Here is a 16,362-nt window from a genome sequence, read left to right as displayed (position 1 = left end):
CATTATTATCCCTACTTTGTTTGGACATTATGACACAAATATATCACATATATTTAAATGGGGAGACACATTGGCTTTCTTACATATAGAACATCGTTATCTGATGGTTCAGACATGTTAAACAGGCTTAAACTTGTCAACAAAGCACAAAAAACGTTTTACAATAAAACCGTTACTGTCCCTTTAAATTTCAAACTGAACACACTTTATTACTGAATATGTGAAAAAGTATGAAGGAATTGTTCAAATTTCACCAAAATTTCACCACAGTAACTTAAAGCCTTAAAAGTATTGCACACCAAATTTGAAAGCTTTAACCCTTAAAATAACGGAACCGGAGCCGTTTTTACATTTAACCCCTATACAGTCCCAGGTATCTGCTTTGCTGAGACCCAACCAAGCCCAGAGGGGAATACGATACCAAATGATGCCTTCTATAAGCTTTTTCAGTGGTTCTTAGCTCCTCACACATGCATCTGCATGCCATGCTTTCCAAAAACAACTGCGCATTAGAGGCGCGAAAATGAGGCTCTGTCTATGACTAGAAAAGGCCCCCAGTGAAAAAGGTGTCCAATACAGTGCCTGCCGTTTTTATTAAAACAATCCCCAAGATTTAACAACTATTAAAAGTAATAATCTGCCAAATATACTTAGTAAAGTAATCGTTTTAGCCCAGAAAAATGTCTACCAGTTTTTTAAGCCCTAATGAAGCCCTTTATTCTTTTACTTAAACTAAGAAAATGGCTTACCGGTTCCCATAGGGAAAATGACAGCTTCCAGCATTACCGAGTCTTGTTAGAAATGTGTCATACCTCAAGCAGCAAAAGTCTGCTCACTGTTTCCCCCAACTGAAGTTAATTCCTCTCAACAGTCCTGTGTGGAAACAGCCATCGATTTTAGTAACGGTTGCTAAAATCATTTTCCTCTTACAAACAGAAATCTTCATCTCTTTCCTGTTTCAGAGTAAATAGTACATACCAGCACTATTTTAAAATAACAAACTCTTGATTGAAGAATAAAAACTACATTTAAACACCAAAAAACTCTAAGCCATCTCCGTGGAGATGTTGCCTGTACAACGGCAAAGAGAATGACTGGGGAAGGCGGAGCCTAGGAGGGATCATGTGACCAGCTTTGCTGGGCTCTTTGCCATTTCCTGTTGGGGAAGAGAATATCCCACAAGTAAGGATGACGCCGTGGACCGGACACACCTATGTTGGAGAAATAAGTGTAAAGTTTCAGTGTCTATAAAACAATGGGAGCTGCTATGTTGTAACTTAAGTTAAGTTCCCTACTGTAGCCAATTAGGGACAGTTATAAATAGGTCCCTAAAGTGTGCAGCCTATGAGGCCGAATTATCAAAGGTCTTGCAGACCTGATTCGACAGTGCGGATCAGGTCCACAAGACCTTGCTGAATGCGGAGAGCAATACGCTCTCCGTATTTAGCATTGCACAAGCAGCTCACAAGAGCTGCTGGTGCAACGCCGCCCCCTGCAGATTCGCGGCCAATCGGCCGCCAGCAGGGTGGTGTCAATCAACCCGATCGTACTCGATCGGGTTGAATTCCGGCGATCTCTGTCCGCCTGCTCAGAGCAGGCAGACAGGGTTATGGAGCAGCGGTCTTTAGACTCTCCAGAAACACGGGCCCACAAGCTCCTTACGGAGCTTGATAAATGGGCCTCTATGGCTGTGGGGAATACAACAGTGTTCTGCACTTCCATTTCTAACAGAAATTGAAAAGCTCACAATTTTAGAATGAAATTACAGGAAAAGGGGACAAAATAAATAATGAAAGTATATTGCAGACTTTTAAATATATATATATATATATATATATATATATATGATTTATCATTTTAAATTACCATCTCAAAGTGTTTAATGTCCATTTAATGTTGCACAAATTGTTGTTTCTTCAGTATATACATAAAGTACATATGACCTGCATAATAAACCACAACACTCACTTTTACAAGGCACTAAATAAATAGGGCAGTTCAGAACAAAGAATATGTAAAATATATGAGTAGTAGTTAGCCTGTCCACACTGCAATTTATTATGAATGGCTCTGCAAGATTCATCTTCCTTGCTCATCGGTCTCCATCTGTTGAACCTCTCTGCCAATCCCTCCATTGGCTTCCCAATTTTGAACTTAACATACAAAGCCTTCATCAACACGGCAACCTCCTATATCCTGCCCTTGTCTGCAAATACTCCCCAACCAGCCCCCTCTGCTTCTCTTATCACTCATAACTTCCTCATATTCTCACCTGCAAGACTTTTCTAGAACTGCATCTATTATATGGCATTCCTTGACTTTATCAGTAAGACTTGCCTGTAGTTTTCAATGTTTCAAGAACTCCTTAAAAACATTTCTGTTCAGGGATGCATACAATCTATTTTAAAATACCTCTTCTGCTTCCCTGGCCTCATTTGCATGTACTTCCTTTACAAGCTCATCTGTCCTATGTAAGCTCATCTGTCCTATTGATCATTTTATGTAATGGTGGTTTAAACGTCACAGTGACTCTACCCAAAACAACCTTATTGGACTTACAGACATATATGAGTCATTGGGTACACATATAGATTGTATGGCTTTGATTGTGCCAGAGATAACTACTTTATCATAAGCATAAGAGATATGTGAATGGAAATTTGAGGAAATCACTTTTCTGAAATTTTAATTTTGTTAAAATGGGAACTCCGGCAATATGTATGGAGCTAATGCGAGGTGATACTGAAAGGGGCCAGCGGTATTTGTTTTGTTATTAAATTACCCCTTTTAGGCATGGTTTAATAACAGACAAGCAAACAACTTTATTGTACTGGAACTGGAGACTTGGAGACAGGAAACAAGATAGGCGCGCAGGTGCGCCCACACCAGAACTAGAGTCTAAGGTAATGCCCACGATAGGGCCAGGAACAGGAGTTCCCACTGTAATGCCAGGAACAAAGTGCCAACTTAGTAAAAAAACAGGAATGCCCAATTGAGGCCGAGACAAGAATGCCCACTGAAGGCTAAGACAGGAATGCCCACTGTAGGCCAAGACAGGAATGCCCACTGGAGGCTGAGAAAGGAGTTTCCCAATCTAAAGACAAGACTGGTATGACCACTGGAGACCGAGACAGGAGTTGCCCTCTTGAGGCAGAGACATGACTTGTCCACTCTGAGACTGAGACAGGAATGCCCACTGGAGGCTGAGACAGGAGTTGCCCACTGGAAGCTGAGACAGGAATGCCCACTGGGGGCCGAGACAGGAGCAGGACACATATGCTTGACAGAAAAACTGGCACTTGGCAGATACCCTCTGCAGACCTTGGAACAGGTGTTGGATACTGGAACTTGTCAGAGACCCTCTGCAGAGCTTGGGTACAGTAGCTGGAGACTTGATCTAGGCAGAAAACCTCTGTGGAATATGGATGCAGACGCAAGTAACTGGTAGTTGCGAGATACACTCTGCAGTGCTTGGGTAAATATACTGGATACAGGAACTTGGCAAGCGCCCTCTGAAGGGCTTGGCACTGAAACAGGATACAAGCACTTGACAGGTGCACTCTGCAGGACTAGGATGCAGTAACACGATGCCAGAGAAGCAGAATGATGCCACAGGAAAGATTGGAAGCAGAGACAGGCTGGTACTGAGTGAATAGCCAGAAGACAAGCCAAGGGTTAGATACCTGAGAGCAGTCAAAAAAGTCACCACATCCAGGGAGAATCCAATAAAAATAGTGAGGGTACAAGGCCAAGTTTGATAAATAGAAAAGCAGTCATTGGATTCTTACATCAAATCCAAGGGAGATTTAAAAAGGTAGTCAGAGAAAAATCCAGATTCAGGAACCAATCAGGAATTTCAGGCAAGGTCAGAAGCACTAACAACAGGAACAAGATGAACCACAATGTCATTGCAGAGAGTGGTCTGTGAAGCAGCCTTTTATAGAAGAGCCGATTGCAGAACTACCTGCAGCTGGCAAGTAGGTGGAATCAGAGAGCTGTCCACTCCAGGTAACAGGTTTCCAAAAACTTCCACAGAATACAAAGCCCTCTAGTGTAGCAGGAACAGAGAAACAGGCAGGTTATCTTGAGTCTTGTGACAGTGTGGCAGTAACTAAAATGATATATCTGAGGTAGACTTTCTTGAACAGTCCAAAATTGTTATACATAAAAATAAAGATAAAATGTAGACAACAAGAGGAAAGGAATCAAGAATAAAAGGTTGGTCTGCTTTGGGAAATCAAGTTTAGGATGCCTCAGGAAATCAATGAAATTAAGTTTTTAATCAAAATAGGAATACTGTCAGGATCCCATAAGCTCTGTTTGTACTAAAATCAAACCGTACGCAGGAACGCCTCTGGAGACTCCCTTGCTGTGCTCATCCTGGGATTGAACCAGGGACTCCAGGTTCAGAGTCCAGTTTGCTCTGTCTGTTCACTGGACAATGTTTACTTGCTGAGGTTTATGTAGGAATATTATCATCAGTAAGTGTGTCTCACAGCTCCACCCTCCCTGGATGCTACCCAATCGGGGAAGTGCTCTCTGATTACATATTGAGCAACCTATGCCTTCTATGCTGTTCCTTGCTTCCTGTTTGTTAATAAACTTCCTGCAGGTGACATTGCCAATGTTTGGATACTTGCTGCCTGCCTTTGGACTGTCCTGACCTTGTCTCTGCATTTAGCACATTTATTACTACTGCTTGGACTTTTCCTGTTGCAGTTTCCCAGCTCTGGTATCTTATTGCCTACTGTACCAATTGGTTTATCCTGTCTCAAGCACTGAATTTGCTGCTGCTTGCAGCTTGTATTCAGCACATTGTATTTCCTTTGATTAGCCCAGAAGCAGTCATTCCTTTTGCTTTGCCAAGGAATTGCATTAACTTTGTTTAACACAGAAGCTGGCAGTAGATTTACTTTGCCTAGGAGCGGCATTCCCTTTGTTTAATCCAGAAGTACTACAGTCCTTTAGCCCTGAAGTGAGCCTTTCAGTACTTGGCTCTTGTCTGTCTGTACTTGCACACAAACATCAGCTGCAGTGGTTTGCACAGTTTTTCTCTGTTAACTCTTGCTTCTACCTGTTTCCAGTAAAAACTATTTCAGAACATTACTTGCTATTTGCATGTATAACTTTCTCCTAATAAACAGGACTGTTGTATATATTTTATTCTAAGTCTATTCTATTCAATCTGCCCAGTTCCCTGCTAACCCTGCCATAGGGTTCAACCCTGTTAAAGAGGCCAGAATCATGACAGATACTCAAAGATGGTCTCAGATGTAGATGAGAAGTGTTGTGTATGGGTTCAACATATATGTTTAATTATAAGAAACACAAAATTTATTTACAAAATACACATAAATGGAGAAGTTTGTAGAATATACTCCAAAGTCTAAACCAGAAATCTCCAACTTCCAAACACACAGGAGGGGGGGGCACGTATACATTATTTAAATAATTAAACACACAAATAATAAAAATTAAAATGTCCTGCACAGGGTCAGATTTAAGTAAGGTTGCTGGGTACCCTCTAGCTAATTTTCTCCCTACTAGTGTTGTGGCCACCTTGTTTGCCCACCCACCAGAAGCCCCAGAACATACAATAAAAACTAGGGAACATGTTTTTAAGTTCTGCTTTTCTCTTAGGACACAAAAAACTAGTATAGAGGGCCACATGTGATCCACGGGCCGCCAGTTTGCCATCTCTTGTCTTAGCTACTAATATAAGCAATTATCATTTTAAAACTAGAAATTATTTAGATATGAAGATAAAGTAGAACAGTATCTGCCCAGCTCACCTCACAGTGAGATCCGTTTTCACATAGCCATCATATTGAGTGTTCCTCTGGAGTGCATGCATATCTAATTCAGGACTTCCACAAACAAGAATCTCCACTTCTTCTGGACGAAGCAACTTTAAAAAATGAAAAACATATATATTATTGAGTTAAGTGTGATTACTGTTAAGCGTGATAAAAATATGTCTATTTTATCTAGATGCATTAATATAAGTATTTTTGATTGATGTAGAAAGCTTATTTTTACAAAATTCTCCTGTTGGATTTGTTTTAAGTCATTTCAAAAGCTTTTCAACATGATTACAATATACCTAACTAGGTTCAATTCCATATCACATATATAAACACAAACTAATACATACATCAGGTATATATAACATGTGCAGGTTGGTGGCCCTCAGTACAAAAAGCAAGAATATTTCCACAGTCCACAGCAATGTATATGTGTATCTACTAATTTTGTAAAGAAAAAAACAAGGCAGTTAATGTCAGTGTTGGACTTCAGATCTACAATGATATATTTGATAGGAATGCCAAAGGGTCTTACTGATATACAAGAGCTGTTTAATACAGACATGATCACTTTGCAGAATGAGATGAGCTCAGATCACACATCATGCAAGACGTAGCAGCCATTTTCAAAAAGAAAGAAATAATCTACATCTCTCACACTCCAGTTATATATTTGAACATGACTTTAATAGTTTAAGTAGTCTGTGCCTTTTAAATAATTGAGCAGTATTATGCCATATAGCAAAATAATTAGAAAATGTGATAATAAATTTGAAAATTGGTTAACACTGAATTATGAAAGAAAAATGTTGGGTTTTATGCCCCTTTAACAAGTACAGGTAATAAAGCAATGACAAGTTAACTTGCCACTAAATTAGGGCTGCAACTAATGATTATTTTCATAATCGATTAATCGGACGATTATTTTTTTCGATTAATCGGATAAAAATCCCCATAAATTATGCTTACCAGATAATTTTATTTCCTTCTGTATAAGGAGAGTCCACGGCTTCATTCCTTACTTTTGGGAAATACTGAACCTGGCCACCAGGAGCAGGCAAAAACACCCCAGTGAAAGGCTTAAAGGGACACTGAACCCAATTTTTTTCTTTCTTGATTCAGATAGAGCATGCAATTTTAAGCAACTGTCTAATTTACTTCTATTATCATTTTTTCTTCTAAGCTATGGAGCCAGCAATTTTTTGGTTCAGACCATGGACAGCACTTGTTTATTGCTGCTGTCCAATCAGCAAGGACAATCCAGGTTGTTCACCAAAAATAGGCCGGCATCTAAACTTACATTCTTGCTTTTCAAATAAACATACCAAGAGAATGAAGAAAATTTGATAATATTAGTAAATTAGAAAGGTGCTTAAAATTGCATGCTCTATCTGAATCAGGAAAGAAAAAATTTGGGTTCAGTGTCCCTTTAAATACCTCTCCCACTTCCCCCATACCCCAGTCATTCTGCAAAGGGAACAAAGAACAGTAGGAGAAATATCAGTGTATAAAAGGTGCCAGAAGAAAAATATAATTTAGTGGGCCACCCATCGGAGAACACTGGCAGAGCCGAGGACTCTCCTTATACAGAAGGAAATGAAATTATCTGGTAAGCATAATTTATGTTTTCCTTCTTAATATAAGGAGAGTCCACGGATTCATTCCTTACTTTTGGGAAACTTATACCCAAGCTCTAGAGAACACTGAATGAAAACGGGAGGGACAAAAAGAATGCAGACCCTAATCTGAGGGCACCACAGTCTGCAAAACCTTTCTCCCGAAGGATGCTTCAGCAGAAACAAAAACATCAAACTTGTAAAATTTAGAAAAAGTGTGTAAGGAGGATCAGGTAGCCACATTACAAATCTGATCCATAGAGGCCTCGTTCTGATAGGCCCAAGAGGAAGCCACTGCTCTAGTAGAATGAGCCGTAATTCTCTGAGGAGGCTTATGTCCCACTGTCTCATAAGTTAAGTGGATAACACTCCTTAACCAAAAGGACAAGGAAGTCACAGAGACCCTCTGCCCCTTACGCTTCACAGAATTAGGGAACAAACAAGGAAGGAGTTTGTCTAAAATTTTAGTAGCCTGAAGATAGAACTTCAAGGTTCGAACCACGTCCAAATTATGAAGCAAACGTTCCTTCAAAGAAGAACGATTAGGGCACAAAGAAGGAACCAAAATCTCTTGATTGATGTTGCGGTCTGACACGACCTTAGGGAGAAACCCTAACTTAGTACGTAGGACAGCCTTATCAGAATGGAATACCAGATAAGGAGGCTCACAGTGCAAGGCGGCAATCTCATATACTCTGCATGCAGAAGCAATAGCCGAAGAAATGTTTTGGAGTAAGATTAAGGCCCCTAAAATTCCCAGAGAAAATTTGACAGAGATCAACATGCCTATTTCGGAAGATGAAATTTTTGCAGCTATCAAGATAGCGAAGTCCAATAAGGCGGCTGGTCCTGACTGCTTACCAACAGAATTTTATAGGATATTGCAAATTCAAATAGTCCCGTCTTTAAAGAAATTATTTAACTTTTATTTTACGGGTAATAATAATTGTTCACCATATTTTGCGGCCGCCAATATATCCTTAATTCCCCAAAAAAATAAGGATCCCGAATTGCCTTCCTCATATAGGCCTATTTCTGTATTAAACATGGATTATAAGCTATTAACTTCTATTATAGCGAATAGGCTTAAACCTTATTTGAGTTTAATAATCCATGAAAACCAGTCAGGTTTTATGCCTGGGAGAAATCCGGCAAAGAATATGAGGAAGGTAATGACTTTGATTGATTTTTTTTGGAATAAATTTAAATGCTCCAAACATAAAGAGAATATAGATTTAGCCTTGCTGACGGTTGACGCCGAGAAGCCGTTCGATCGTATTTCTTGGGAGCATCTATTCTTCTCCCTAGATCAGTTCGGTTTGAATGGACATATTAACAACTTTATCCGGTTAATATATAGAGCTCCTTCCTCTGCTTTAATTATCAATGGGGAAATTTCGCAACGTATAGTTTTACAGAGGGGAACACGTCAAGGCTGCCCACTCTCCCCACTATTATTTAACGTGTCAGTGGAACCGCTGGCGATCTTATTACGTCAGCATTTAGAAGGTATCCGGATAGGTGGATATAAATTAGTGTTACTGATGTATGCAGATGATCTATTGTTATTTTTAAGTAATATTAAAAAAAATCTTCCGCTCTTGTTAGAAATGATCAGTACTTTTAGTCAAATTTCTGGGTATAAAATTAATTTATCTAAATCTGAACTACTTTGGCTTAATAAAAAGGACCAGGAGATTGCACACCCATTTAGAGAACCCTTACAGATTACGTATCTTGGCATCAATTTAAGTGCTAACCCAGAGGAATGGTATAGTCTAAATTTTAGTAAATGTTTTGAAGTATGTAAGGGGAAATTGGCGGATTGGACAAATCTCCCTATCTCGTTAACAGCAAAGGTTATGTTGATAAAAACTATTTTATTCCCAAAATTATTTTATTTAATACAAAATATTCCGATCGCCATACATAAAGCGGATATAGTTAAATATAATAAAGCATGCTCCAAATTCATCTGGAAAGGGACAAAAGCACGTATTGCTGTAACTCGTTTGATGAATGAGAAAACAGCAGCGGGATTAGCGCTTCCGAATATACAAGCGTATAATATAGCGGCTTTAGCTAAGATAGCTGTTGATTGGCTAACAGAAAAGGAATTGGTAACTTCCTTTGAGCTTGAATCTTTATGTATAATCCCTTGTAGGCTCGATGCAATGTTACATTGTCCTATTACTTCGCTTCCATCTAAGGTTTTCTCTTTAGTGACATTTAGGAACATTATTATTGCATGGCAAAAGTTCTGTGGAGAGGCAGGATGTTCCCCGCATATCTCTAAATATCTACCCATCCTAGGTAATCCATCCTTTCCACTGGGTTTAACAGATGATGTCTTTAGACAATGGGCCATAAAAGGATTGAAATATATTTCACAAATATTAGATGTAAATTTAGATTTTTTATCTTTTTCTGAATTGTGTAATCTATTCAGGCTCCCAAAGCGTAATTTCTATGCCTATCTTCAAGTAAGACACTACGCTGTCAAATTAAAACAAATGTATGGCTTAGACTGGGCACTGCAAGATATCCAACCCAAGAGTAATGCGTATAAGATGGGTGTGTATTCTATTACTCCCTTTTATCGACTTCTAGGACAACAGTCGTCTAAAGCTCAATTGGAATACATTGCTTCAAGTCATTAGAAAAGAGCTGGATTACAACAGCTTGGAGAGAATCGCAGATCAAAATATCTTTAATGACATATCTGACCCCAGCAAGACTATCAAGGTGGTATAAGAAAAACTGTTTGTGCTCTAGATGTAGCTCTCCTCATGCAGACCTTTTTCACTGTTTCTGGAATTGCCCAAAAATTGGGCAGTTCTGGAATAAAGTAGGATTTTGGATGAAAGTGACTTTAGATATAGAATACAAAATTCAACCGAAGGAAATATTTTTTTTAGTCAAAGCCCAAGGTTTGGCAGTTAATATAAATATAAAATTAATTAATACAATTATATTTCTTGGACGCAATTTGATTCTGAGATCCTGGAAAGTGAAAAGTGCCCCCAGCTTAAAAGAACTTAGAAGAGATTTGACCTCTCAATGCCTTTTAGAACAATGTAATATACAAGATTCAAAGGATGAACAACTGTCAGCGTTTTTTAAGCACTGGAAGACGTTCATCTTATCTTTACCAATTTCGGCTCAAATTACTGTAGTTAAGCCACTGATGAAAACAACATATATGCAATTACAAATACTTGCTGGACATTTACCTAATACCTGGCTGATTAATTCGGATGAAATAGTAGAAGGCTAACAGAGTGAAGAGGAATGAGTGATAGGATGGGATCCCCTTTCCCTCCCCTTCCCCCTCCATTTCCCCCTTTTTTTTTTTGTTTTGTTTTGTTTTTATTTTGTCATGGGTGTTAGTTGTTTAGAGAGTATCTAGTGATGTTGTTTATTAGTTAATTTTAGGAATTGATAAATTCAACAGCAGAAGAAATGTAACTGTGAGATATACAGATGGTGATCTATTTTTTCTTTTTCTTTTTACGGGTCATGTGTGACCCTGATATTACTCTGTATTTATGGTGATTATTGGTGTTATTACTCTTCTGTTGTTGTGAGATAAATAAAAGCTTAAAAAAAAAAAAAGAAGCAATAGCCAGTAGAAAAAGAACCTTCCAGGATAACAACTTAATGTCAATTTCATGCATAGGCTCAAACGGAGCCCGCTGCAAAACCTTAAGAATAAGATTAAGACTCCAGGGAAGAGCCCTAGATCTGAACACGGGCCTGATCCTAATCAGAGCTTTAACAAAAGACTGTACATCTGAAAGCTCCGAGATCCTCTTGTGCAGTAAAACAGACAGGGCCGAAATCTGTCCCCTCAGGGAACTGGCAGAAAGACCCTTCTCCAGTCCATTCTGGAGAAACGATAGGATCCTGGTAGCCTTAACTTTATGCCAGGGGAATCCACGCTCTTCACACCAGAATAAATAGTTTTTCCATACCTTATGATAGATTCGACGAGTAACCGGCTTACGAGCTTGAATGATAGTTTCAATCACTATCATAGAAAAACCTCTCTTGGCTAGGACTATGTGTTCAATCTCCACGCAGTCAGCCTCAGAGAATCTAGATTTTGATGAACAAAAAGGACCTTGTTCCAGCAGATCCCTGCGACAAGGTAACCTTCATGGAGGAGAAGATGACATCCCCACCAGATCCGCGAACCACGTCCTTTGCGGCCACAACAGAGCAATCAGTATCGCTGATGCCTGCTCCTGCTTGATGTGGGCCACTACACAAGGAAGAAGTGGTAACGGCTGGAAAAGGTAGATTAGATTGAACCTCCAAGGTACTGCTAATGCATCCATGAGTTCCGCCTGAGTATCCCTGTACCTTGACCCATATCTAGGTAGCTTGGTATTGAGACAAGATGCCATGAGGTCTATCTCCAGCGTCCCCCACCTGTAGCATATCTGTGCAAACACTTCGGGATGGAGAGACCATTCCCCCAGATGAAAGGCTTGTCTGCTGAGAAAATCAGCTTCCCAGTTGTCCACACCCGGAATGGCTTCCGCCCACTCCAGAATCCGAGATACTTCCCTCATTGCTAGGGAGCTTCTCGTTCCACCCTGATGGTTCATGTAAGCCACCAAAGTTATATTGTCTGATTGGAATCTGATAAACCGGAAAGTACCCAGAAGAGGCCAAGCCTTCAGAGCATTAAAAATTGCTCGAAGTTCCAGAATGTTGATCGGGAGGGAGCATTCCTCCTGAGACTACAGGCCCTGTGCCTTCCTGGCACCCCAAACAGCTCCACATCCTTATAGACTCGCGTCCGTAAACACAATCTCCCAGGATAGTCTTAGAAAGGATGTCCCTCGGGAAAGATGGTCTGGACAGAGCCACCAAGAGAGTGATTCACTCGACCAGTTGTCCAGGGAAATCTGTTGAGACAGATCCAAATGATCGCCGTTCCGGTGCCTCAGCATGCACAGCTGTAACGGTCTGAGATGGAACCTGGCAAAGGGAATTATGTCCCTGCTGGACACCATGAGACCAATTACCTCTATACACTGAGCCACAGTTGGCCATAAGGAGGTCTGGAGGGCAAGACATGCCAAAGTTAGCATGCAACGTCTCTGGTCTGTTAGAAATATCCTCATAGATATGGAGTTTATTATAGTACCCAGGAATTCTACCCTGGTGCTTGGAATCAAATAACTCTTTTCTAAGTTTATCTTCCATCCATGAGATCGAAGAAGAGAGAGAAGAGATACAGAGTGGTCCTCTGCCAGACGAAAAGATGGAGCTTGTACCAGAATATCATCCAAGTAGGGAGCTACTGCTATACCCCAGGTTCTGGCAACGGCCAGAAGAGCCCCTAGAACCTTCGTAAAGATTCTTGGAGCAGTAGCTAGACCAAACGGAAGTGCAATAAACTGGAAGTGTTGGTCCAGGAACTGGAAGTGATCCTTTTGGATTGGCACATGAAGGTAAGCATCCTTCAGATCTATAGTGGTCATAAACTGTCCTTCCTGAACTAGAGGAAGGATGGACCTTATTGTCTCCATCTTGAACGAGGGGACATTTAGAAACTTGTTTAAGCATTTCAGGTCCAGAATCGGGCGGAAAGTTCCTTCCTTCTTTGGGATCACAAACAGGTTTGAATAGTATCCCAAACCTCTTTCTTCAATAGAAACCGGGACAATGACCCCTAGGGAGGACAGATCCCGCATGCACCCCAGAAATTCTTCCCTCTTTTCTGGCTTTGAAGACAGGCTTGAAAGGAGAAATCTGCCCTTGGGTGGTTGAGATTTGAAACCTATCTTGTATCCCCTTGTGACAAAAGGCAAAGAATGACTGGGGGATGGGGGAAGTGGGAGAGGTATTTAAGCCTTTGGCTGGGGTGTCTTTGCTTCCTCCCGGTGGCCAGGTTCAGTATTTCCCAACAGTAAGGAATGAAACTGTGGACTCTCCTTATATTAAGAAGGAAATATCAATTATATTTTACTGTATTTAAAATAAAATCCATATACTGAGTGTTGCAAATATAAAACTTCAGACTACAACTTTACATTAACACAACTGTTTGTCCAATTTTTAAGCAACAGAACCCATTTTTATAATTTAGCAAAACAAGACCACAAACTTTTTGAAAAAGAGGTAGAAGTAGATAAGTTAAACTATCACTGTTTATAACATCTTTTAGAAACTTTGCATTAAAATGCAAAAATGTCAACATGTCCACATGCTCCTGGCTGAGGCTGGCTCTATTTTTGCAAGCTATTTTGCCTGCAGCAGAGAAGAGGCGCTTAGATGGTGTTGAGGTGCCTGAGATGCATAAGTAGAGTTTTTCCAATTTTGCCAAGGTGGGATATTATTTGTTAGCTCTCCACCTGTGATGTCTGAAATAAAAGTGAGTATCTAAGTGAACCACAGCTGCTGAGATAAATGTAATTTTAGTAAGTGTGTTTGCAGAGATTGTTATTTGGGTGGTAACATCAATTACAATATATGTAATGTGAGAACCCACAGTTAATCAATGCAGTTTAATAGTTGGTGAAGGATGCTGTGGATATTCTATAGCTGCCACATGTGAATAAATCACTGAATAAATGCAGCAGCATAAGCACAACAAGTCACCAATGAAAAAGGTGTTAACACAGAGAAAAATATAACAACTGAGGTGTAATTAGTATGACACTGAGTAGATCGATCACAGTGTAATATAATGTATTTAAGTGTATATTGCTGAAACATATAACAGGTAAGTGGCTGAATGAGGTACCTGGGCAGTTAAAGCTTAACTGCAGGAGAAAGAACTTAGTGCGAGCAAACAGACTCAGTCCACGAGATGCGGCAAAGGTTCGCGTGTGACGTAACCGCTCTTGATACTTCCGGGATTAGTGAAACAGCTGACAAGCGGCTTAGAGTTCCGTAGCTGAACAGAGAGTTCTGAGGATGCTTCAAAGGAGGCTGGGAAGGAGTGCAGACAATGCAAACTACAATCCAATACCAAGCAAAGAGTAGTGTGGGAGGAGGCCTTTTATAGGCTGGATGTCAGACTATTAAAGAAACAGTACTATTTGCAAGTGAGTTAATACAATAACTGCATAGAATAGCAGATGAATAGCTGTGAACATGACACCACCAATGAAAAGTGTTTTCCTCCTTGGCAAGTGGCCTCTCAATAAAGTAAGCCTCGACTTCATTCTAACATAAAAATATCTTAAATGTATTTGTGCAATGGTAAATAACCAGCTATAAGGCTAGGGGTAAACTTAAAAAAGAAACATATATACTGTCCTAAAAAAGTGAAATGTAAACATCTGTAGACGTTCTTTAGGCTAAGGACATAACCATAAAACAAAATACCATGTGCAGGAGTTTATCGGAGTGAAGCAGCTGGTGCTGTGTGCAGACCAACTAATCGCAGACCAACTAATCGATAATGAGATTCGTTGACAACTATTTTCATAATCGATTATTATCGTTTATATTAATTAGTTGTTGCAGCTCTACACTAAATAAATATAAAGGCCTATTAAGCTTTTTATGTTAATATATTTTGGACACTCCATACTTAAAGGGATATAAAACCCAATTGTTTTCATTCATGATTTATAAAGAGCATGCAATTATTAACACCTTTCCAATTTACTTCAATTATCTAATTTGCTTAATTCTCTTGATATCCTTTGTTTAAAAGGATATCTAGATAGGTTCAGTAGCTGCTGATTGGTGGCATCACATATATGCCTCATGTGATTGGCTCACCCATATGCATTGCTATTTCTTCAACAAAGGATATCTTAAGAGTGAAGCAAATTAGATAATATAAGTAAATTTGAATGGTGTTTCAAATTGTATTCTCTTTCTGAATCATGAAAGAAAAATGTTGGGTTTTGTGTCCCTTTAATGACTAAAAATACAAAGAACAATAGTTTTCCTATTTCCTAAATCTGTTTATTCATTCATATGACATCTATTTTAGATCAACTTGGTCAAAACAATACCAAAAAACACACATGTTGGGCTAGACCTGGGGTAAGCAACCACGGGTCTCCAGCTGTTTTAGAACTACATTTCCCATAATGCTTAAGTGTCTTTAAGCTGCCTAAGAGGCCTATTTATCAAATGTCTGTTGGACCTGATCCGACAGTGTGGATCAGGTCTGACAGACATCGCTGAATGCGGAGAGCAATACGGCCGCCAGCAGGGGGGTGTTAATCAACCCGATCGTACTCGATCGTGTTGAATTGTGGCGATCTCTGTCCGCCTCATCAGAGCAGACGGACAGGGTTATGGAGCAGCGGTCTTTAGACCGCTGCTTCATAACTGCTTTTTCTGGAAGTCTGAAGACTCGCCAGAAACACAGGCCCACAAGCTCCATACAGAGCTTGATAAATGCTCCTCTAAGCATCATGGGAAATTTAGTTCTAAAACATCTGGAGAGCCAAGATTACTGACCCCTGAACTAAACTCATGAGGTTGCTGAGGGACCTAGTTGTGAAGAAGAGATCATGTTTACAAATCATTGAGCTGCACCTCAGAACATAACGTTAGTGGACATTCCTGCCCTTAACATCTCAAGTTGTGTTGAGTGACCAATTCAAGAAATCACATCAAAAAGGAACTGATTACTAAGAGGTCAAAATAATTAAAACCACAGCAACTTAAGTAACAGAGTAAATGTAATGTATGTTGTGTTTCATAAAAATAGTCTTACTAGATAGAAAGAGAAAAAAACATGGAGCTGTTAGTGATAAACTGCCAATATTCGAGCTCTAAAATAAACTTGGGCACACAAATATCATTGCAGAATAAAGAGAGAGATGTATCAACCACTCTTATGCTGGCGGATTGAGTAGGTATAAAACAACCAACAGGATTGGCTCTATAAAATATATTTATTAAAAGTGATGCATAAAAAGAGACCTAGGGGTAGAGTTATCATGGTGCAGACAGAC

General features: G+C 39.7%; 1 protein-coding gene across 1 annotated transcript in view; it reads right to left on the bottom strand.

The window, feature by feature from the left end:
* The window catches only part of HECTD2 (HECT domain E3 ubiquitin protein ligase 2), a 375,065-nt gene that overhangs the window by 11,685 nt on the left and 347,018 nt on the right, over positions 1 to 16,362 (bottom strand). Inside the window, exon 19 of the mRNA XM_053692327.1 lies at positions 5,793 to 5,908. Within this exon, the coding sequence (XP_053548302.1) occupies positions 5,793 to 5,908 (116 nt within the window). The remainder of the gene's footprint in view (positions 1 to 5,792; positions 5,909 to 16,362) is intronic.

The sequence above is a fragment of the Bombina bombina genome, chromosome 9, assembly GCF_027579735.1.
Source record: "Bombina bombina isolate aBomBom1 chromosome 9, aBomBom1.pri, whole genome shotgun sequence".
In the NCBI taxonomy this organism is placed as follows: domain Eukaryota; kingdom Metazoa; phylum Chordata; class Amphibia; order Anura; family Bombinatoridae; genus Bombina; species Bombina bombina.
Note: the sequence above shows the minus strand (reverse complement) of the source record. Positions and strands in the feature narration are given on the sequence as shown.